The sequence below is a fragment of the Alosa sapidissima genome, chromosome 13, assembly GCF_018492685.1.
Source record: "Alosa sapidissima isolate fAloSap1 chromosome 13, fAloSap1.pri, whole genome shotgun sequence".
NCBI lineage: Eukaryota > Metazoa > Chordata > Actinopteri > Clupeiformes > Clupeidae > Alosa > Alosa sapidissima.
Window position 1 is genome coordinate 19,041,957 of NC_055969.1, and position 21,682 is coordinate 19,063,638.

At 44.2% G+C, this 21,682-nt stretch overlaps 3 protein-coding genes across 4 annotated transcripts in view; 2 read left to right on the top strand and 1 right to left on the bottom strand.

The window, feature by feature from the left end:
- The window catches only part of atp8b5b (ATPase phospholipid transporting 8B5b), a 28,243-nt gene extending 27,519 nt beyond the window's left edge, over positions 1-724 (top strand). For both annotated transcript variants that reach the window (XM_042060435.1, XM_042060436.1), the window contains exon 28: positions 1-724. This exon is cut by the window's left edge and continues 1,052 nt beyond it. The gene's annotated coding sequence lies outside the window, so the exon portion shown is untranslated.
- A 151-nt stretch (positions 725-875) lies between these two features.
- Positions 876-15,877, top strand: LOC121680867 (iporin). Its single transcript, XM_042060432.1, has 12 exons — positions 876-960; positions 5,785-7,334; positions 7,738-7,876; positions 7,946-8,197; positions 8,626-9,501; positions 10,500-10,637; positions 12,052-12,131; positions 12,665-12,839; positions 13,071-13,176; positions 13,302-13,348; positions 13,616-14,282; positions 14,585-15,877. Exons 2-12 carry the CDS (start codon positions 5,964-5,966, stop codon positions 14,718-14,720), a joined length of 3,987 nt encoding a protein of 1,328 aa, XP_041916366.1. The 5' UTR covers positions 876-960; positions 5,785-5,963; the 3' UTR covers positions 14,721-15,877.
- A 510-nt stretch (positions 15,878-16,387) lies between these two features.
- On the bottom strand, positions 16,388-21,243 carry fam166b (family with sequence similarity 166 member B). The gene is made up of 6 exons (XM_042060505.1): positions 21,060-21,243; positions 19,910-20,133; positions 19,219-19,376; positions 18,429-18,561; positions 17,732-17,938; positions 16,388-16,575 (listed from the first exon to the last, which is right to left on the bottom strand). The coding sequence occupies exons 1-6, from the start codon at positions 21,122-21,124 to the stop codon at positions 16,484-16,486; spliced, it is 879 nt and encodes a 292-aa protein (XP_041916439.1). The 5' UTR covers positions 21,125-21,243; the 3' UTR covers positions 16,388-16,483.
- Positions 21,244-21,682: the final 439 nt, after the last annotated feature.

Genomic DNA, 21,682 nt, shown 5'->3' on the forward strand with positions numbered 1-21,682 from the left:
CTTCAGATGTACACACTGCATAGTACTGTGAATTTTGTTTTCTTTAAAAAAATAAAAAATAAAAAATTGGGGAAGGAAAATATTTGATAGTGAGGATGGGGGAAATGACTCTTGTAGACTATAACATTAACATCTTGACTTGAATGACTTCAGCTCTTCAGATAAGCACTTCCCATGTTCACTTTAGAAGGGAAACTTGATGTAAAACAGAAAACCGCCTAAAACACTACATTATGTCTTTTTTATTATTATGTCTTAAAAGGTGCCTTAGCACACATCCTGATCTTTTAAGTAATGTGTAATTGCATTTCAACTATAGAGATGGAAGATGGGCACATCCCCCTTACAGTATATAGAAGGGAAGAATCTTTACTTATGTAAACAGTGGTTCATGATAGATATGGGGGTGGGTAAGGGTAATTTGGGGGGGAAAAATAAAGGTACTGAAAATAGTATACCATTAATTAGGTTATTGAGGGCCAGGGTATTTTGTCATATATGTTGATGGCATTACATTGTCTTGTGTGTTTTGTTTGAATCATGTGTCTTAACTAAATTACATTTTGGATGTTTTTGTATTCTCCGTAGAATCTTTGAGTGTCTTGTATTTTAACATATTTTGTTCTAATTATACTTGATTTCGCCAATAACGTGATTGGGGCTGAAGTAGTTTAATAGCTACACTGCTTTTTCACAGCAATAAACATATGATATTTTTCTACAACGCTGTCAATCTCAGTCTCTTCTTATATTATGGGGGGTGATGTGGGGATTGTATTTCCGATACACTGACGCGTTTCTGCGATCCGTTGAAATATGAACGAAGCGTTGCACAACGTGGCAATACAGTATGCGCTGTGACGCATGAGCTGTCGGTCGGTCTCCAGCAACATTCAGTGCGGCTCCACGAGGCGGAGACGACCTACATCTCGTGCCGGGATGCTTCCGATAGAAACAACGGTGAGTCGCTGCTTATCGCTCAAGGTTTACTAATGGTATTATTATAGCCTTATAGAGCTGTTTTAAGTATCATATACTCTCCGATTTAATGCTGGGAATAACGATTTTGTAGGGTAGCCTATCATAAAAATGTTGAATAACGTTAGTGTATGAAATTATAGCCTACCCCAGGAATTAATCGCTGTCAGCCTTCCCGTTTTTTCCTGAGTATGAATTTGCAAATTTGTTTCCGTGTGGTTCTTAGTGCAGTGAAGTCTAAAGAAAATCGCTGACCTACATATCGCTGTATGTTTCATGTGCAGCCCGGTATGCGCATATATAGTGTCTGTTCAGGCAACAGCGTAAGTTGCTTGTAAGTTGCACATGTGTATGTTTTTGTCATGTAGCCTGCTGCAGTTGTGCTGCTCACTGCTGATTCACAATATTCTGATACAGTCTGGTCAAATTGTTTTTAAAATATCATAGTTGTGTTTTGAAAGGGTTACTACCTTTGTCTTGGTTAAAGCAGATCAATTTATAATTTTACAACACTATGTTCAGTAAGGTTGTTTTTTTTTATGTGTTTTTATAGGCTAATATAGATCTTATAATACTAATGTGGTTATGTTTTTCACTGTACTTTTATAATACATAATGTTATTTATGTTAATGTCTTGCTCTCTTGCTATTTCTCTCTGATCTCTGTTTCTCTCTCAAATAAAAATTCAAAGGGGCTTAATTAGCATGACTGTTTGGTACAGTGTTGCCAAAGCTAGTGTTACAAATAACACAGTAGTATCAAAAGGAAAAGAAGACAGAGATACAGCATACAATGTATAAACATGTGAGCACAAAATAAACAGTAACTCCCTCTCTTACACACACACACACACACACACACACACACACACACACACACAAACAAACACATACACAATCATCTCTCTCGCTCACTTTCTCACTCTCTTTCTCTTTCTATCTCTTTGTAATAGTGAGTGTAAGTATGTCGGCACAGTACATACAAAATAGCATTGACCAATCCCTACCTCCCATTCCTCTACCTCAGTCTCAAGCTTGACAAGGCTCTAAATGAATCGGCATGATTGACTAGAAATACAGGCCAGAGATTGTCCCCAGCTGCAGTAGTTATAATGTCCTGCTCTGTCCTGTCTGCACTACCTTGCCTCGTCCCAGATAATGGCCTGCTCTAGATCAGACCCTTCCCAGATCTGGCTCAGGTCAGGCCCACCTCTGGCTGGATCACGCCCATTCGTCTACTGCCATTTACTGTAAGCTCTCCTATCGCTGATGCAAGCTGTGCAGCCTCATTATGGTCTCGCTGCATAGCACAGCACACCGCAGCTCTCCACCGTCACACCACAGCACACACACACACACACACACACACACACACACACACACACACACACGCACACACACACACACACACCACTGCCACAGCACAGCACAGCACAGCACAGCACAGCACAGCACAGCACAACGCTGGCTCCTCTCTGCTCTGCTCTGCCAACATGGCCTAGTATGCGTCCTTCGCTCCCCACTCGATATAAAAAGTAACACTGGCCTGACTGCAGGGCCAAGTGCAGTCACGCTAACACAATTACATCCACTCTGGGCCAGGGAAATAGTCTCCGACAACAGAAAGAGAGAGAGAGAGAGAGAGAGAGAGAGAGATGGGGGGAGAGGCAGCTAAAGAGGGCCAGTCAGCTGCCTGTCTGTGCTCCCAGCTCCACAGAATAGAACTGCTACCGAGGCACAGCCTCACCGTTCCCGTAGTCTTAACGTGGCATGAAGGCATGGAGAGCGGAACAAAGTGTGTCTCACTCTGAAGAAGATGCATGGGTGTCGAAACGTTAGTCGGTTTGCACTAAGCTAATAAAAATCACTTAACCCTTAACCCTTAAAGGAGTATCGTCACACTGGTGTAACAGGAATGTTGAGAAATGAACGTTCTAAAGAATATCTGGGTTCATTGAATTCAACATAGAATTTTAGAACCTTCAATTGTTGCGGAACTTAGAACGTTCAAAAACCTACACCTTTAAGGGTTAAAGGAGTACCGCCACACCGGTGTGACGGGAATGTTGAGAAATGAACATTCTAAAGAATATCTGGGTTCATTGAATTCAACATAGAATTTTAGAACCTTCAATTGTTGCGGAACTTAGAACGTTCAAAAACCTACACCTTTAAGGGTTAAAGCGTTGTGTGCTCCGGTCCAACTCCTTGGTTCTAGCTAGACCTTGGGTATTCTCTTTTGTGTCTCACACAACTCACACTGACTCTGTTTCTTTTTCTTTAGAATAGTTTCTCACTTCAATCTCACTTCTTTTGCACTGTCATCCTCTGGTTATCAGGTATTTGAATTGAAAGGTAGAATGTATTGTCACGCTAAGGCCTTCTATTGCACTGAGGCCTGATTCTTATTCATCACTTGCTCAGTTGGCTGTGGATAAAAGCATCGGTCAGCTGATTGGATGAAAACATGTAATGTCAATGTAAAAACAGCATAGCACAGCACAGTATAGCACAGTCACACTGCAGGCTTGCTGTGTCGACTCGTACGTGGGGAGAATGTCTAATTTTCACAGCCACTTATTAGTCATCAGCAGCTACCAGAGGTGGCCTACTTTCCCCTAAAGATCCCCTGATGTTCAAGCACCCCCCCCCTTCATTCAGTGACAGTCATGCATGGATTGGTGCAGGTTCCGTTAATGGGGCCATTGCCCGTTGAAGATCATTGTAGATATTGACAAATTGATCGTCATAGAAGTTCATGATCTTCAATGGCTGTGTGTGGTTACTTTACTTAGTGAATGTCATAATTGTGGTCTCAGATGCTATTGGGCAATGCAGTGCCTGCCTTTGCCTCCTCTAATGACATCTCCTCAGTGATGGCTTTGTGGAGATCAGTAGCTGTCAGGATTAGCAGATCATGTTGCTGAGATGAATAGATTTGATAGGCGTCCAGCTGGTTAATGCTATTTTATGTCCTATTAAACCAAGTTATTTTGTTTACAGTTGATCTGGAATGTTTTCCAGTTTTTAGTTGTTTGGGCCAGAGGGTATAGGGAAACTGTAGACTTGATACTGTATTTGTTTTACAGCAGAATAGAAGTGTTTGTGTTTGTGTGTGTGTGTGTGTGTGTGTGTGTGTGAATGTTTGGAGGGGCTCACAGATGTTGAGCAGCTTATTGACAGATTATTTCCCATCTGGAAGACAGCCCACTGATTGCCAACGAATCTATCCCACTTCCTCTGAGAGACTGAAAGAGACTGTGAAAAAAAGAGAGCTCTGAATTTTAAAACTAAGACAATCCTACAAATCTAGCTCAAAATACCATTCCTACACAAAATCTCTCTTTGTGTTTGCATTTGAACTTTGGAGACTAAACCCATGGTACTTTGTCTGCCATGTACAAAGAGCTCATTTATTCATTTATTCTATCTTTATCTCTCGATGTCTAATTGTGTAATTGTAAGAATTGTGTGGTCTTTGTTTTGTTTAAGTAATATTGGATAAGTATAGCAAAGAATAATGCGACAATGATAATGCTGACAATGATATATTATCATTCTCTTACAGATAATACCATCTTTCCACCTCATTAAGGTTAATTAAAGCTTCACTGATTCTGACATTTCAAAAATGTTTTTCATCCTTGCATCCTCCTACCCACCCTCAGCTGCCACCAACATTGGTATGGTGTATTATGCTGCCTAAATGTGTGTGTGTGCGTGTGTGTGGATGTGTCTGTGTGTTTGTGTGTGTGTGTGTGTGTGCGTGTGCGTGTGCGTGTGTGTGCATGTGTGTGTGGGTGTCTGTGTGTGTGTGTGTGTGTGTGTGTGTGTGAATATCAATCCTCATTCTCTCACGCTGAGAGGGGAAGCAAATCTGTCGTCCCCACAAGTTCATTCTCACGGAACAAATTGGTGAGCATGCTCAGTGGTGTCCAGGATACTGCTGTGCTGTGACAGAACTGTGGGGGTCTCAGAGAGAGGAAGAGAGAGAGAGAGAGAGAGAGAGAGAGAGAGAGAAAGAGAGAGAGAGAGGGAGACAGGCTGTGAGGGGAGAGAGGGAAAGAGGGATTCAAAGGGGAAAAAAGGAAATAGAAACAGATGGGAGGCCAAAGAAGATAAGACGCAGCTGTGACAATCCAATATGATTCCTGGATCTTATGACCACCCTATTTTTTATTGTTTTTGTTATTTGTGTTTACTTATTTGATTAAATGTGAAATAGCAGATATGAATACACATGAATATTATACCCCCCAAAACATAATAAGAAATATGCAAATATTAAAAAATGAATCGTGCTGGATGCACAGATTTTACTGTGGCAAAAGGACAGTCTCCTCAATGGAATTGCTCTAATTGCTCAGACAATGTGAGAGAGAGGCTGAGCATTGACTCACTTGATAAGGTTTAAAGCATCACGGCTGATTGAGTCGCTGCACTGACCTGTGTAAAAGGCTCTGCCCAAGACTTCAGTCAGTGTTACAGTGGTGCAGAGCTAACTTTAGCCGCCAACAATGAAAATGAAATGGCAGAATTGAAGCTTGAACTCACAGGAGCTTGAACTCACAGCTTCAGTCAGTGGTGTGTCTAAAACCTTCATTTCCATCTCATAGTCTGTGGATGAACCAGCCATTACAAATAAAATCAAAGCATTTGCATACATCACCAATGTATTGTATTTCAAAGGATTGTGTAGAATCGCTGTTTTTTATTTAACATGATTGTTTGGGTAAAATACGTATACTGTACTTATCATTCATCGAAATATTCCTGTTTCTTTTTTACTTTTCTCAATGGTTTCAGATGACTTTGGATCATGAAGACAGACATCTCTACTCTATCTACACACCCCATGCCCCTGCGTGTCCAGAGCCATATGGCCACAGTCCTGAACTCTATGGTGTGAACTAACACCTCCCCCCTCAACCCCCACCACCCTTCACCATTCACAGACTTCAACGGATTTTAATAGGTGCGGGGAGATGATGGACAGTTCCGCCAGCCTATCAGGGGAGACTCTGTTCCTGCGTCAGGCCGCTCTGCTGCTGGAGCGCCAGACTCCCGCGTGGAAGCTGTGCAGTGCCGTGCAGCGACCCGCTCGACCGTGCTCCCTCAACCTCACATACACCATCTCCCTCCCTGTGCCACCACAGCAGCAGCAGCAGCAGCAGCAGCAACAGCAGCAACAGCAGCAGCAGCAGGATCCATTCAGGGAGGCTCTAAGCAGTTTAGCGGAGTCTAAGAAGGAGGGTGGAGGAGAAGACGCAGAGGAGGAGAGGGAGGAGGCGCACCTGCTGTTGGAGCGAATGCGGGCCTGCTCCTCACCAGCTCCCGATCTGAGTGGCGGGAGTTCCCCGACGGGCTTCGACGCGAGCAAGGAGAAGGTCGTCATCGGGGACAGAGGCACGCCACGATGGATCAACCCCTTCATCCCCGAGGAGGAGAGGAAGGAGGAGGAGGACGAGGAGGAGGAGGATGATCTGGAGGGGGATAACTTGCACAAGTACCAAGAGGACTTCTCCTTCCAACTGCACGGAGACACCAGGGCCGTGGAGGAGGTTGAGCCAGCGTGTCCGGTGGAACCTGTCCAACACCATGGTTCTGAAAGCGCGGATACGCGCAGAACCATGTGGAGCCAGGAGAGAGGTGTGTCGAGAGAGCTGGAGAACCTCAGCCAGCCGGGGCTCGAGTTCCGTCCACGGTGTGACTCGAGAGGCACCCCGATGCTCATCGACTGTGGCGAGCTGGAGTGGGGAGGGTCGGGGAACAGCAACGGTGGAGTCTCCAAAGAGAAGCCCTCCCAAGCGTCTGGCCACGTGTGCCCTTGTGCTCTGGGCAAGCCGCGCAAACCGTCGGAAGGCTTCGTGGACAACGTCAGCGACTCCTCCTGCAACAGCTCCGATGGAGTCCTCGTCACCTTCAGCTCCATCTACAACAAAAGCAACAACGCCGTGCCCGTTAACCCATTCCAGCTGGAAAGCCCAATTCAGCCCTCGCACGGGACCAGCTCCTTGTCACAGGACGGGTCCAACTCGTCCCCCTACTGGTCGCCTCAGGGCACTGATCCCAACTGCAACTATCAGCTGGACTCCGAGGGCGTCCCGTCTCCGCTCTTCTCGGACCTCGCCACCGCGCTCCACGCTCAGACGCGGCTGACCTTGCCCTCTCAGAACTACTATAAGCTGGTGACCTGCGACCTCTCGTCGCAGTCGTCCCCCAGCCCGGCCTGGTCGTCAGTGACCAGCTGCTCAGAAGGGGGCCACAGCCAGAGTAGCCCGACCCCGCCTGCCGAGTACTTCCTGTTCAGGAGAGACGACGGGGAGGGGAAGGCAGAGAGCCGACCAGAGGAGGAGGTATGGCTGATGAGCACCCTCTCATCATTCTAAAATAAAAAGTGCTAATAATAATCATGACACACACACACACATTTTTGAAAGGTCTGCTAAAAGTGTTCTGTAAATTATAATAAGAAAATATGACTGTGTTATACATGTGTTAACATTGTTAATTAAAAGAGTTAACAATGAAAGGTTTCAGACAGTGCAAAGAATGCAGAACTTTTTTCCAGACATTGTTAAGCTTGATGTACAGGTATTAACATTAAATTAAGGCTTGTATATTCCTGGAGACGTATGCATTTTGGAAAGAGTTTCAGTTTGGTTCAGTGTGTGTAGTGTGGGTAGTATCTCTTTTCATTTTCCTCATTTACTTCACTTGACTTTACATTCACTCACTGAATTTTATCTCTCAAATTAGCAACAGCAACAACGAGACAAAGAGCCAGTGGAAGACAGCACTAAAGACAGCAGCTCTGAGAACCCATGTAAGAAGGTGATCAAGGGAAAGACCTCCCTCACCTGCAGCTGTGACACCACCACAAAATGCCTCCTCTCGCCGACCCTAGCGACGATGCCACGAGTGCCCAGCTGCCCTGGCCATCTCACGGCCAACAGTGCCAGTCAGCATGTGACCAGCTTTGTAGAGATTGCCCACTGCAAAAGGGGCACGAGAGACGCATCCTCCCTGAAGACCAGTCCAGAAGATCACCAATCTCCTGCTCTAAACCCTCAGGGGCTCTCCACTGTTAAAGATAGGGAGTGTGAAGGACAAAATGCCTGTTCAGGATCTAACTGTTCACCTTCGACTGTTAATCAGCACAATAAGACATCTGTGCATATGGATCCAGAGAACCTTCCATCAACCTCTAAAATGGAAGGTAAGTAATGGTTTTGGGACATTAATGACATTTACTACTATTGAGTAAAACTGAATTTGAAATAGTTGTAAAGAGAAGATGTTCGGAAGGTTTCTACAAACTCTTAAGTGTCCTTACAGGTGTGCTTGACCTTAATAAATAGACATGTTATGAAGTTGACTTGATTATGAAAGAGACCCGGTTATGAAACAGCTCTTGTAAAAATAAACTTTTTCAAGTTCCTCTTGATCAGGAACTAAATCATTAGCTCCTCACCTCACCACAGATCCTTCAGACCTGAAGCGGAATACTCTATCACACAGTCATCTTAGTACCAAGCAGCAATGCAGAGGAATCTCAATTAATGGGTCACCGACGAGAGGTTTAATCACGTCCTTAACACTGCACTGTAATTATGTGTGTGTAATTCCCGTGTGTCTGTCGTCTAGGGGCCTGTTCGTCTTCGTCTCCGGGGGTGGTGCGCTTCAGTAAGGACCAGAGGCCCACCTCTCTGCCTATCCAGCCCTTCGTGCTGCAGCTGCCTCCGGGGAAACAGCAGAAGCCGCTGGGCTCGCTCCTCAACCAGTACCTCGGCCACGGCAAGCCCAGCAGCAGCGGCGGCACCCCGCACAGGGGCAGGGGCAAGGGCAAGGGCAAGGCGGTGCCCAGCTTCCTGCGCCCCTCGCCCCTGGGGGGGTACTCCGCACTGCACCTGGAGGCAGCCTCCAGTTCAGACACCTGCTCCACCTGCACCCCGAGCCCCGTCCCGTTCCCACACCCACACCGCTTGGCCTGGGGCTTCCACCGCCAACAGCGGCAACGTCACGACAGCCCTCCCGACGCGCAGTGCCACCTGGACAGTACAACCCAAAGCGGCTCAAGCTCAAACCCTTTTAGGCTATATGTGTCTCAGAGTAGCCCAGACGAGGCGCTCGACTGCCAGAGCAAGCGCAGTGAAGACGCCATGTCTCCTCCAGCACGGACTGGTGCCAAACGGAGCCCGGACGCATCAAATCCCATAAGCAGCCCGAGGCCTGCACTCACTCTGCCTGCTCAGCAGCACGCACTAGAGCTGAGTCCCAAAATGGCTGACCCCTTTCAACCCCTTGGCCCAGCTTCACTCGAGGCTGAGCTGAGTCAGGTGGCGGAGCCTGTGCCTGTCTGGGACATGTGTCATCGTGGCCCGAGCCCCGCTGTGACCTCGGTGACCTGTCTGAACACCCCGCCCTGCTTGTCGTCCTGTCCGGTGGAGAGGCCCGTGGCCCAGTGCAGCACCAGTGCCGTCCTCAGCACCACACCCTTCTGCAGACCGGCCCTGCCCAACCGTACGTGGATGATAGTGTGGTTAGAATAGGGTCTGCTAAAAGTGACTTGACTTGACTTGACTTGACTTGATTATGTTCAATAGGCTAGGCTAAGGTCTGATGATGTAGATAAGTGCTAAGCTAGGCTTTGATGATGATAGATACTTTATTGATCCCCAGGGGAAATTCAAGAAGGTGATGTAATGAGTTAACAGCTAGGCTAGGGTCTGATGATGTAGTTGGTTAACAGCTAGGCTAGGGTCTGATGATGTAGTTGGTTAACGGCTAGGCTAGGGTTTGATTATGTAGTTTGTTAACAGCTAGGCTAGGGTTTGATTATGTAGTTTGTTAACAGCTACAGTAGGCTAGGGTTTGATGATGTAGTTACAGCTAGGCTAGGGTTTGATGATGTAGTTGGTTAACAGCTAAACTAGGGTCTGATGATGTAAATAAGGGCTAAGATAGGCTCTGATGACATGATTAAGGGTTAGGTGTGATGGGATAGATTTGGAATGAGCAGGTTAAGGTATCAGCTCATCATGTAGTTAAGGGTCAGGCCTCCTTTTTAGGTCAGTTTATGAGGACTCACTAGAATTGTGGGAGTTTAGTGCATTCATCATACAGATATAGATTAAAAGGTCCAAACTTTCCAATTAAGTTTTATAAGTTACTCAATAGTTCTCCACATGAGGACAATGTTGTTTCTGGGAAAGCTATAACGAATAAGAATACTGTAGTCCTTTATTACGTAATCCTACAGTGGGGCAATGTGCAGTGCAACACAGCGAAGAGAACAGAACAATAACAAAAAATACAAAAAAAGATTTACCATAATAACCTTTTGAATTACAAAGGTACACAAGCAAGCAATGATTAAACTCTGTCTCTGGCTCTGATCCCATTTCAGGCCACTGCAGAATGTTACTCTGTAGAACCCTGGCCATTATTTGTTTTGTTCCATGTGAATTCTAGAAGCCTGACCTTCGCATCGATTCCTCCTCCTCTGTGTGACTAAGCAGGTTTCCAAGGGAGACAGCCTCAGCCTTACCATCAGCAAGGTGACTCATTCTTGCTGACGGACAGGCCGCCGGAAGAGTTCTGCCTCTCCCCTGACGCCTCCTCCGAGTCTCTCTCCATCGACCTGCTGCAGAAAAAAGGTGAATGGGAAACACGTGCAGTGTTGCGATAGAAAATATGTATGTCTGGTAAATAATGACATGCCATTTAATGTCATGCGTCAATTAAACTCTCCCCAGGAGTATGGCAGTGTAAGCCTGAAATAAACCATATTTTATAGTTTTGTTAAATGGACTTATTAATTATTACTTGTTTTTCCATAGAAACACATTCACACAATGGCCAGCATTTATACAGTTCTGGAAAAAATTAAGAGACCACTATCTTTTTCTGATGTCTTCCTACGGTTGACATTGAAAACGTAGGATGAAAATCTCAGAAAATCTTAACTTTCTCCAGAGCTGTACAAAGACACATTCTAGCCTACCCACTATATGTGCATATACTGTAAATACTATACTGCGATAATGCATTACATGCAGTATATTGCTTACTGCATATGCTATGCATAGTTAATTATGTGTTTACCAGAAACATCTTTAAAATCCCTCAGAGTTCAGGCATTTGTCAAGAATGTGTACAGGTTTGTTATTTACTTGTGCAAGTGTCTATTTCACTTTAAATTGAATGAAAATCAAGATGGCCTCTACATTTACTGTATAAAAGTGAGTCCATCTTTCTGGTGTGGTACTTAGAGAGAAAGATGAGAGAGAGAGAGAGAGAGAGAGAGAGAGAGAGAGAGAGAGAGAGAGAGACAGACATCGAGAGTAGGGGGTGGGGGGATTCTCTCTGCTATGGGATGGAGAGAGACTGTGTGTGTGTGTGCGTGTGTGTGTGTGTGTGCATTTCCCTCAGCTCTGGGATGCAGAGAGAGAGAGAGAGAGCCCACTCTGCAGCTCTGCCTTCACTTCCCTGAAGGGGCTGCCTTTGAATTGTGACCTACTTATTCTATCTCTCCTTGCCCATGATTGGCTAATCCCATCTCTCTCTCTCTCTCTCTCTCTCCTTCTGTGTGTGTGTGCATGCGTGAGTGTGTGTTGTGTATGTGTGTGTGTGCGCGTGTGCATGCATGAGTGTGTGTGTGTGTGTGTGTGTGTGTGTGTGTGTGTGTGTGTGTGTGTGTGTGCATGATTATGTTTGCACACATGTCAGATTGTGTTTGATGTCTTTTTGCTTTAGATTTTTTTCTCTGACATTTGGGTTTGGTTCATTCCAGAACATAATCTTCTTCAGTTGCAAATAAATCTTAGCTACTGCATAAAGCCACACAGCTCATCTCAGTAGGCACATAAAGCTTGACACATTGGAAAACATCTTTTATGTTAAAAATGGAAAAAGGATTTTCTGTATTTTCTGTGAATGTCAGGTTTGCCTGTGAAGATTTTCTTGTTATGGATGCTTTCAGCACCTGTCTTATGTGATTCTCTCTCTCTCTCTCTCTCTCTCTCTCTCTCTCTCTCTCTCTCTCTCTTCTTTGCTTCCTTTTCCCTCTAGCCCTGCTTAAAGCTGTGAGCTCGGCAGTGGATTTGATCTCCACATATTTTGAACACCCAAGACGTGATGCAGATGAAAAGGTAAACACTGGCAGCCAACCAAGTGTCTCCTGTGAGTCTCCTGTGAGTCTCCTGTGAGTCTCCTGTGAGTCTCCTGTGAGCATGCAAGGAATTGGTGGATGAGTGAGGCTCACAGCAATGCCAGTGATTTGTGTTCCTATTCACATTAGTGTTCCTGTAAGGTGTGTGGCTTGAAGTAGCCAGAGAGAAGTCAACCAAGCCTGACAGAAGACATTTCAGGGACTGCATATCATTTGAGGTCATATGATAAACAAGGAAATACATGTAACAGGAATTGACTGCTACTGTTGCTTTACCAGTGCTCACAATTACAATATGCACATTAGATCACAATAATCACAGTGTATTAGTTACCTTCAAGATTTACAAAGAGTAAACATATATTTAAGCAGACAAGCTGGCTGTTGGTTTGAGAACCTCAAATCAGAAATATCAGTGTTATAGGAACTTATTTGATCTAGCCAGATTAAGCAATGGAAATCAAAGTCTTGTATGAGTCAGAATATAACAGGATTCTCATTCTCTTGATTCAGCTCCAGCTTGGAAACAGTACCTTAAATCCCAACATTGCTCTGCTGGTTCTGAACAAGCTGTGTCCAGCAATCCGAAACATTTTACTGGACGGTCTGCGGTCGTACAAGCTGGACCTGATTGTGGGACAGCGCCGCAACCAACCTTGGGACATTGTTCTGGCTTCAACACAACCAGGTCAGTGAGAAGCAGTGGATATGCTTTGAGACAAACATTTTGGCCAAGGTGAGAATTCTGAACTCTTACCTGCCTTTTATGATACACTATTTGTATCTATTCCCTGTTGCACTAGTTGCATATGGTAGTGCATTGATGCTGATGTGTAACTACTCATATGTCTGTCACCCAAATCATTACCATGTGCTCATGGGAGTTTTATGGTTGTATTGTATTTCCTCCTTCTGTCAGGCCCCACCACTCGAGTCCTGCACAGTCTGGTCTCTGTGGTGAGCAAGTGTTCCCAGCTCACCAAGCACAGCATGAGGTTCAACGCCTTCATTATGGGGCTGCTCAAGTAAGACAGTCAATTTCTCTGACTCTAACTATCTTTCTCTAACTAACGGATACTTTTTCCTATTTTGTTGAATTTCAATAATTGAGATATTTGCACAGTCAAATTCATTTCCATCCATTCCCTAGTTTACGAGCACTGGAGTTCTGGCTTAATCACCTGTACACATGTGTAGGTATGTAAACCATTTATTTTGCATTTATATCATACATATGAATATTTGTTATGCATTCAATAATAAATTAATATATTAATATTGTGTAAACATTTTCTGTGAACAACTTATCTATGAAAGTTATTATGAAATAAACAGATAACATTGGACAGGAAACTGACAAGATGGCATTATAACATTGTGTGTGCTTGTTATGTAAATGTATTTGGAACTTTTCCATGTTGATGAGCAGCGCTCTGTTGCCCCCTCCCCTAACCCTTTCTGTAGATGTGTTGCGTCCTCTCTACCACCACTGGGGTCTGGTCCCACTATGGCAGGGGCCATGTCGCCCCCACCTCCACGAGCTCCTGCTCCTCCTGGAGCCGTTGGCTGCCCTGCCCTTTGACCTCCACCTCCTGTCAGAAGCCCGCCTCCTCAAGCGCACTTCCTCCTTGCTGGCCCAATCAGCTTACTCCTCCCTCCAGATGTCAGCCATTTCAGCCAATCCGAACAAGGGAGGCGAACAGAGGAAAGAGCAGTTGGAGAGCACTGAGAGGAGAGTAAAGAGAGAGAGTAGTTCTGTTTACACGGCGTTACCGAGCCCGCAGACATTCATGCAGCACATCTCTCTGGGGCCGCAGACAAACAGTGCGCAGAGTCAGAGTCGGCCACTAGGTGGCAGCAGCGGTCAGTCAGATTCTGCTGTCGGTTGGTGGCTACAGCAGCCATCGGTGGTGGAAGGAGTGATGGCGCCCTCTGTGGACACCCAGGAGAACAGATGGAGTGAGGAGAGGAGGGAGGAGGAGTGCGGGAGAGGGATGGAGAGAAGAGAGGAAACCCTGGAGGAGAGGTCCCCACAGGAGCTTCGCTGGGCGCGGCTGTTTGGGGCTAGAGTTGGCGCCCCCATCAGGAGAGAGAGTAAACAGCAAGGCCCCAACAAGACCCAGAAGAACAGGTGATGTTCCCTTTACAGTACATTACCTTGGTTTATATTTGTCAACCAAAATGATGGCAATCCATTACTGTAAAGTACATTCACCACCACAAACATAATTTTATTAAAAGATAAATTGAAATTGTCGGAATCCTGAAAGTATTAGAGTTCAATAAGTTTTGTTTGATGACAAAAATTCAAAATTCTTATATAGATAAGCTGCTGATACAATACTTTTACCATCATCCCACCAACACTGCTCAAATCATTCAAATTTCACTTCATTCTTGCATTCTTTGTGTTATTCTCCATGGTTAATTCAGGCTGCCGTCTCAGTGGTTGAGTTTGGACGGGTCAGGTCTAGAACTCCTGGCCCAGAGTGTTTGGTCCAGCCGGCGACAAGAAACCTATCCTTTCCCCAACCACACCGCTGACATGGCGGAACGGAACCGACACTGACCAATCACAACCTTCCTTTCGTTCCACGAATGGAGAATGTGAACACCTAGACTCCATCCTGTGTGATTGATCACCATCACAATCAAACAAACAAACATTACAAGAGGAACACCTAGTGACTCTATACAAAACTGTTGCACCATCCACCAACCCCACCACCACCATGTGAAGGAAAAATCCTGAAAAGGGGGGGGGGGGGGCATAATCCATAATGTCTGTGAATTCAGGTACAACAAAAAACAACGATGAGCACAGACACACAGACCAAAGTCATGTTATTCATTATTAAGAAGAGAAGCACAGCAGAAACTAACATGGTCACTATCACCACCATGTTTGATGTTTGATCACGTCACCAAGGAGGCTGAATGGAGGATAAAGAGATAGATCTGTTAATATCAGGATAAAATCAGTTTGTTTCTGTGGAACTGGAAGTGTCTGCCATGTTTCCATGTTTGTCAGAAGAGTGGTGCACCCAATGGACCTGTACTCCACGTACCGAACATGAACATAAACCACATATGATATGCCTCATATTGTGGCCTGTGCCCCCTAATCCCCCCCCCCCCCCCCCATTTTCCCATCCTCCAATACCTGAATGCTGCCTTGCAAACCTTCCTTGGTCTCGTGAACTTGTCCGTCCGTGTTCAAAAGCATGACGATATTCACGTAGGTTGGCATGTCAAAAGAGAATCGTTGTTATATTTTTAGGGGTAATGACAGTTTTTTCTTTCTTTCTGGACCTGCTAGATGTATGTGCACTGCAATAGATGAAGTGATAATGACGTTAATGACAGCATTTATGAGTACATGCTCTGGTAACTTTTACAGTATTGCGCCCCCATGGGGTTGGCTAGTGCCAGTCTTATCAAAAAGCAGAAGAATTATGAAAGATTAAGAGTAAATATTTGATGGTCTCCCATGGAATACTATTGTGTTAACTGTTTTTTGACAGTGGTGATTTTTAAAAGAACTTCCCTAGACTTTCACAACCTAGATGAAAACCACCCCCAGAGAGTGTTGAAGAGTGTTCAATGGCAATACTACAATGTATTTATGGCAATAAAGATGTGTTCATCTCCTAACTCATCTAGTTGAAATTTTGTTGGACTATCTTTAACCCTGTGAAATTATTGTGAAAATTGTCACTTGATGAGCCAAAGGTGTCCAGACAAAACAACCCAAATACTGACCATTATTTTAGTTACAGAAGTTTTATTGAGATACACACATGTTCTTTCTTACAGAATGATGTTAGTTTTTCTTTGGCTTTGATCATGTAAATACTGAGTGTCTCCAAATATAAAACAATCCAGATATAACACATATATTATTTCAATAATTGTAAGGAACTAAATACGTAAAGGGAGGTTCATCCGTTCAGAGCAGCTAAGCGGCAAAAAGCCATTTGCTCTGTGCTTTGTTCAGCGCAGCGACAGGCTGGTTCTTGCGCACGCAAGCCAGTGACAATAATGTGTTTCATAGTGCAGCTCTGCCGCTTGCGCATACAATGTGAACCCCCCTTAACACTTCAGAATCACTTAGTGATCACCCTTAATACAGACATATCCACATGCGTGCACACACACACACACACACACACACACACACACACACACAAGCCTACACACATTCTACAGATTCAGTGTTCCAGTCAGTGTCCCTGATTGTCATTCAAACTCATTTAATAATCAACAGATTGGCTGTCACTACTGAGACAGCAGCTGAGTGTCTCTCTGGTTCAGGCCACAGTGGTCTGGCTGTCAGTGGGTCATTACCTTCCTCTTACTGTCAGTGCAGCCCAAGGAATTATGGGTAAGCTGCCCAAAGGTTTGACCATACCTAAATTTGTATCCTGTGGGTCAATGTGAAGGATTAGATTCAGATTAGATTCAACTTTTTTGTCATTGTGCAGAGTACAAGTACAAAGACAAATGAAATGCAGTTTGCATCAAACTGCAAAAAAGCTGCAAAAAAGTGCAATGTGATATACAAAGTATAGACAGGTGGTGCATAGACAGGACAAGAAATATAATGCAGTGTAGACAGTATTATACAGTTGGTTTACATAAGGTGGTTTAGGGTAATATAAATTAAACATAAATATGTGCAGTATATTAGCAGTTACAGTACCTTATAAGAGCAGAATAAATATGGCTATGTAATATGAACAATGTACGAACAACATGTACATATATGTGTAATGTAGTAGCAGTAACATTATAATAGTAATAAGAATAATATAGATATATGCAGCGTATTAACAGAATATATTAGAGTAAGTAAGAAAAACAGAGTAAATATGGATATTCAGAAAGATATGCATCATGAGACATTCATACAAGAACATTTGTAAAGATTCATAGATTCATATAGAAGCATTTATTTAACAATTATTTGTTAACTGATGAAACTCAACATGAAAATAATAAAGTGAGTTGAAGATCAATCAGTTAAGATGTTATTTTATTCTATACTTTAGTCTGTTGTATAGCTGCAATGGAATTTGGCATCATGTTAAATGTCAACATGGACTAAATGTGTTTACTTTTTTCCCTTTCAGAATCTTGGCAACTTGTGTGCTTTGAAAGTGATTCTAATTGCAGGTCTTATAATACAATAAACAGCAACCTAGCCCAGCTTAGGCTATGCAGGTGAGATGATGTGTGGTGCTTTTATTTGTTGCTTCAGGTCAATGAGTGCGTGTGCAAGGGGAGGGGGACTTGTTAGTTTCAAGTATGGGTGTGTAGTGTGATTTTTGCGTTTTTTATGTATGCGAATATAAATGACCTGTGTGTGTGTGTGTGTGTGTGTATGTGAACATGCATTTTACAGACATATGCCACTTTCGAGACATTCGCATGTGTGAAACTGCTGTAAGAATTTGAAGGCCTAAATCAGGTTTGTTTTTGTAAGTGTGTAAGTCATCATGCACTTCTACTCTACAGTATGTAGTTAGTGTATGCATGTATGCGTGTGTCAGGTGTGTGTGTGTGTGTGTGAGCTCTTGCCTGGCACGTGTCCGGTGTAGGAGGGCAGCAGGTGGGAGTGGTAGATGGTGGGGGTGGGCGGCAGTAGCTGCGGCTCCTTACTGGGGACCTGCAGGGCGAAGGGCATGGTCCTCATGTCTCTCCCAAACTCGACCAGTGCCTTGTTGGTGGTGATGGGATAGCTGCTGCCAATGAGGAAGCGCGACTTGGGCACGTAGCCAGTGTAACCTAATAAATATGACAAACACGCACACACACACACACACACACACACACACACACACACACACACAGACATGCAAGCAAGCATGCACTCATGCACACCCACACAGATACATACATGCACGCACACACATACAACACACTCACATGCACACACACACACACACACACACACACACACACACACACGCACACACACACACACACACACACAGACAGACAGACACACACAAACACAAGATACAGATACACACTTAAACAGATACCACCTATGCACACACAGATTGCAATATGCAAAAAGAAAAATGCTTACTCTAATATGCAAATTAACAGGTCGAGCTTTTTGGTTTTGTCTTGTATGCAGATGTGTAAATTTGCACGGCACCCAATTTCTTGTTACCTACAAAGCATAAAGCAAAACTACTGGTTTGGTGTGCGTGCATGTGTTTGGGGGAGATCTTGAAAGGTGAGGAGGGCTCCTTGCTGAGTGGCGTACCTGAGATGAAGTACTTGTGTGGGCTGCCGTCGTCCATAGAGTAAGGGGAGCCCCGAGGCTTCCAAGGGTCCAAGGGAACGTAGGGGGCAGGCTCCTTGGAGATGGCCTGGAGCGGGGTGTTCAGCTTCCATGGCTGGAGCAGATGAATACACACATACACACAGCACACACACACACACACACACACACACACACACACAGAAAAAACATGCACATATGAGACAGACAAGAATAGTAACTGATAAAAAAAATGCTGTAGAACATCTCCACTGCCCTGAGGCAATCCAAACTAGACAGCAAACTAGACAGCAATGTGAGAGCACCCTTAACTATTTTAATTATTTTGACCTTGTTTCCAAATAAATAGTAATAGTGATAGTAAATAGTGTTTACGAATACTGTAAGAAAGTTATGGAATTCAAGTACACAGCTTTTCCACTTTATATATTTCACTTCTTTCACTACTAACTGTTTGTGTGCACAGAGACATACTCTGGCTTGTTGTGCAAAGTGAGACTATAATGGCCTGAAATCTGTGTGATCTGATTGAAGAATATCACTTAGAGGGGTCCTTTTAAAGTGTGCAAAACATGACCTCTTCATTTACCAGATACCAAATCCCCTCCTATCTATAATTCATTAGTCAAGCACCCACACTGGTGTTTGTGAGGCTGTGTGGGTGTGTGTGTGTGAGTGATGTGAGTGTGTATTGTGGCCGGTCACATTAAACTTTAAAGTGGTGTTTGGAACTGTCATGTGCAAGTGTGTTTGCATAGTGCTGATTGACTACTTTGACGTCGAGAAGGCCCTGCTTGGTGGCCATAGGTGGTAGGCCAACGGCGTCCAGATGTACTCTTCCCTGCTGGCCATGCTTGAACTCGGCCAGCGCCTCACGACAGGTTTCGGCATACGTCCGCGCAAAGTAGTGCTGGCTCTTTGGGACGAAGCCTTCCAGTGAGATACAGGCACAGACAGACACAAACAAATACATGTCATTACAATGTGCCACACCAGATACATTTATGACTGCATTTGGAACACTGCATCATTTAGTAGAATTTTGCTCCCACAAATTTCTCTGGAATGTATCATTTGATATTCTTTCTGAATAATTATTTAACTCTCTTTCTCTCTCTCTCTCTCTCTCTCTCTCTATCTATCTATCTATCTATCTATCTATCTATCTATTTCTACCCACTATAACACAATGAAATACTCTCTCTCTCTCTCTCTCTCTCTCTCTTGCTTTATCATAACTGTAACAAAGAACAAACAAACCCAATCATTCTCTCTCTCTCTCTTCCTCTCTCATTATTGTTTTTATCGCTACTGTAACAAAGAACAAATGAACAAGCACAAACATTCTCTCTCTCTCTCACTCTCTCTCTTCCTCTCTTGCTTTATCACTACTGTAACAAAGAACAAACGAACAAACACAATCATACTCTCTCTCCCTCTCCCTCTCTCTCCCTCTCTCTCACCAGTGTATCCTGGTATCATGCGCTCCATGTGTCTGCGTCCTCCTGGCCAGCTGCTCCTGATCTCTCCGTGGGGCCCCAGCCCCGCCTCGGCACGGGGCAGGCGACCAGAGTTTAGCACCAGCCGCTGGGAGCGCAGCACATCCGGAGAGGTCAGCAGCTCCGCCGTCAGCTGCCCGTAGGTCTTCCCCAGGTTAAACTTCAGCTGCGGACAGTAACCGGCATAGCTGTGAGCACACAGACACACACACACACACACACACACAAATGCACAGAGGTGTACAGATAAACACAAACATTCAGAATATTCAGACGGCAATGAAATAACATACAGACCAGACAAACTACAGGGGTACATTTAGAGGTGTTGTGCCAGTGACCAGTGTTGGTGCTGGTGCAGTCAGTAGCCAAAGAGGATATTACAGTGGTAGGCTATTCATGAGGCCAGATGGTAATGTAAAAATGTAGGTCAATTAGAGTGAAAAAAATAACAAACTGATATCTAATGGCAAATATGATAGGCTACCACTTTTATTTTTTTTGGTCAAGGTCTATTGTAATATAAACAGCTGCCTATTTTATCTGGAATAGGTTTCCACATTGTCTCCTCCTAGGCTAATTGGTTAGTATGCCAGAAGGGTATAGCAGGCTATTTTCAGTTATGCCAGTTTTGTACTATTCCTATTTGAAACTCACAGATGAATGATTCAGCCCTACCCACTGCGTTAACACTGGCTCAACCAAGAGCTCAGTGTGACGGCACCCGTTGCTAAGGGTAACGCGTTACAGTAGGCTAAATGAGTGTAGGATTTCAAAAGGCCAGTGAGAAGAACTTAAACCGGTGGGAACAAATTGAGGCGTTTGTGTAGGCTGATACAACCAAATGCGCGATTATCTAATGACGAGAGGAGCCACATTCCACTGTGTGAAACTTCAAACACATAGAAAACAAAATAAACAAAAAAAAAAAAAAACTAAATAATGTAGGCTATTGATAACGTGAACCATCATCTAGGCACTATAGCTATATTTAGGCTTTAGGGCTCATTTTTCTGAGGGAGACATAAGTTAGTGTAAAATGGAAAATAAACCTAACCAAAATGTAAGATACAGAAACACAACATTGCCAATATCGTAGCCTACAAAGACTTACCCAGGGATATACTGTGGGTCTGGTGTCACCAGGACCTTGCTGAATTTGGGAGGGAATTCCTGCATATTGATAGAGATTTTGATTTTCAGTTCTCTATCTGGGACACCTGTCCGGATGCGCGAGCCAAGTCCTGCGTGTGTGTTTTCAGCTGGTTGCTACTGCCACTGTGAGAGTGCGCGCGTGAGTAAAATCAGCGGGAGCGTGCTGACCAACACTACCGCCATTATTTCACCATTTCATACGTAATAATGGTAGTCTGTCTGAAGCAGCATGGGGTATGAAGAGACGTTCTTTCACCAGCTGATAATTTATTTGTCAGCTACTCGGCAATTTATATTTAGTTAGAGTAGGCTACTTAGGCATGGTTACCTGTGCTGCACAATAACATGAGAAGCCTTTCTTGGACCTACTCGCTAACTTTCAAAAAATGTGTCTGACTTTTAGAGAATCACATTATTTGACTATGATGAATGAAAATCATGTAGCCTATAGTGTAATATATTTAGGCCTAAATCATCTATTACAAAAATAGGCTATACCTACTATGTCTATAGGTCTATTCTAGAGTATAAAACTGTTGTAAAATGCTTAAAACCCTGAATCGTAAAGAGCTGAAGATAGGC

Coding starts and splice junctions, on each gene's coding strand:
- LOC121680867 (XM_042060432.1), top strand. CDS start 5,964: ATGATGGACAGTTCCGCCAGCCTATCAGGGGAGACTCTGTTCCTGCGT. Junction 7,877..7,945: donor CACAAAATGCCTCCTCTCGC/CGACCCTAGCGA, acceptor GTGCCAGTCAGC/ATGTGACCAGCTTTGTAGAG. Junction 12,132..12,664: donor GACGTGATGCAGATGAAAAG/GTAAACACTGGC, acceptor CTCTTGATTCAG/CTCCAGCTTGGAAACAGTAC.
- fam166b (XM_042060505.1), bottom strand. CDS start 21,124: ATGCAGGAATTCCCTCCCAAATTCAGCAAGGTCCTGGTGACACCAGAC. Junction 19,377..19,909: donor CATGATACCAGGATACACTG/GTGAGAGAGAGG, acceptor TCTCACTGGAAG/GCTTCGTCCCAAAGAGCCAG. Junction 18,562..19,218: donor AGGGCCTTCTCGACGTCAAA/GTAGTCAATCAG, acceptor CATCTGCTCCAG/CCATGGAAGCTGAACACCCC.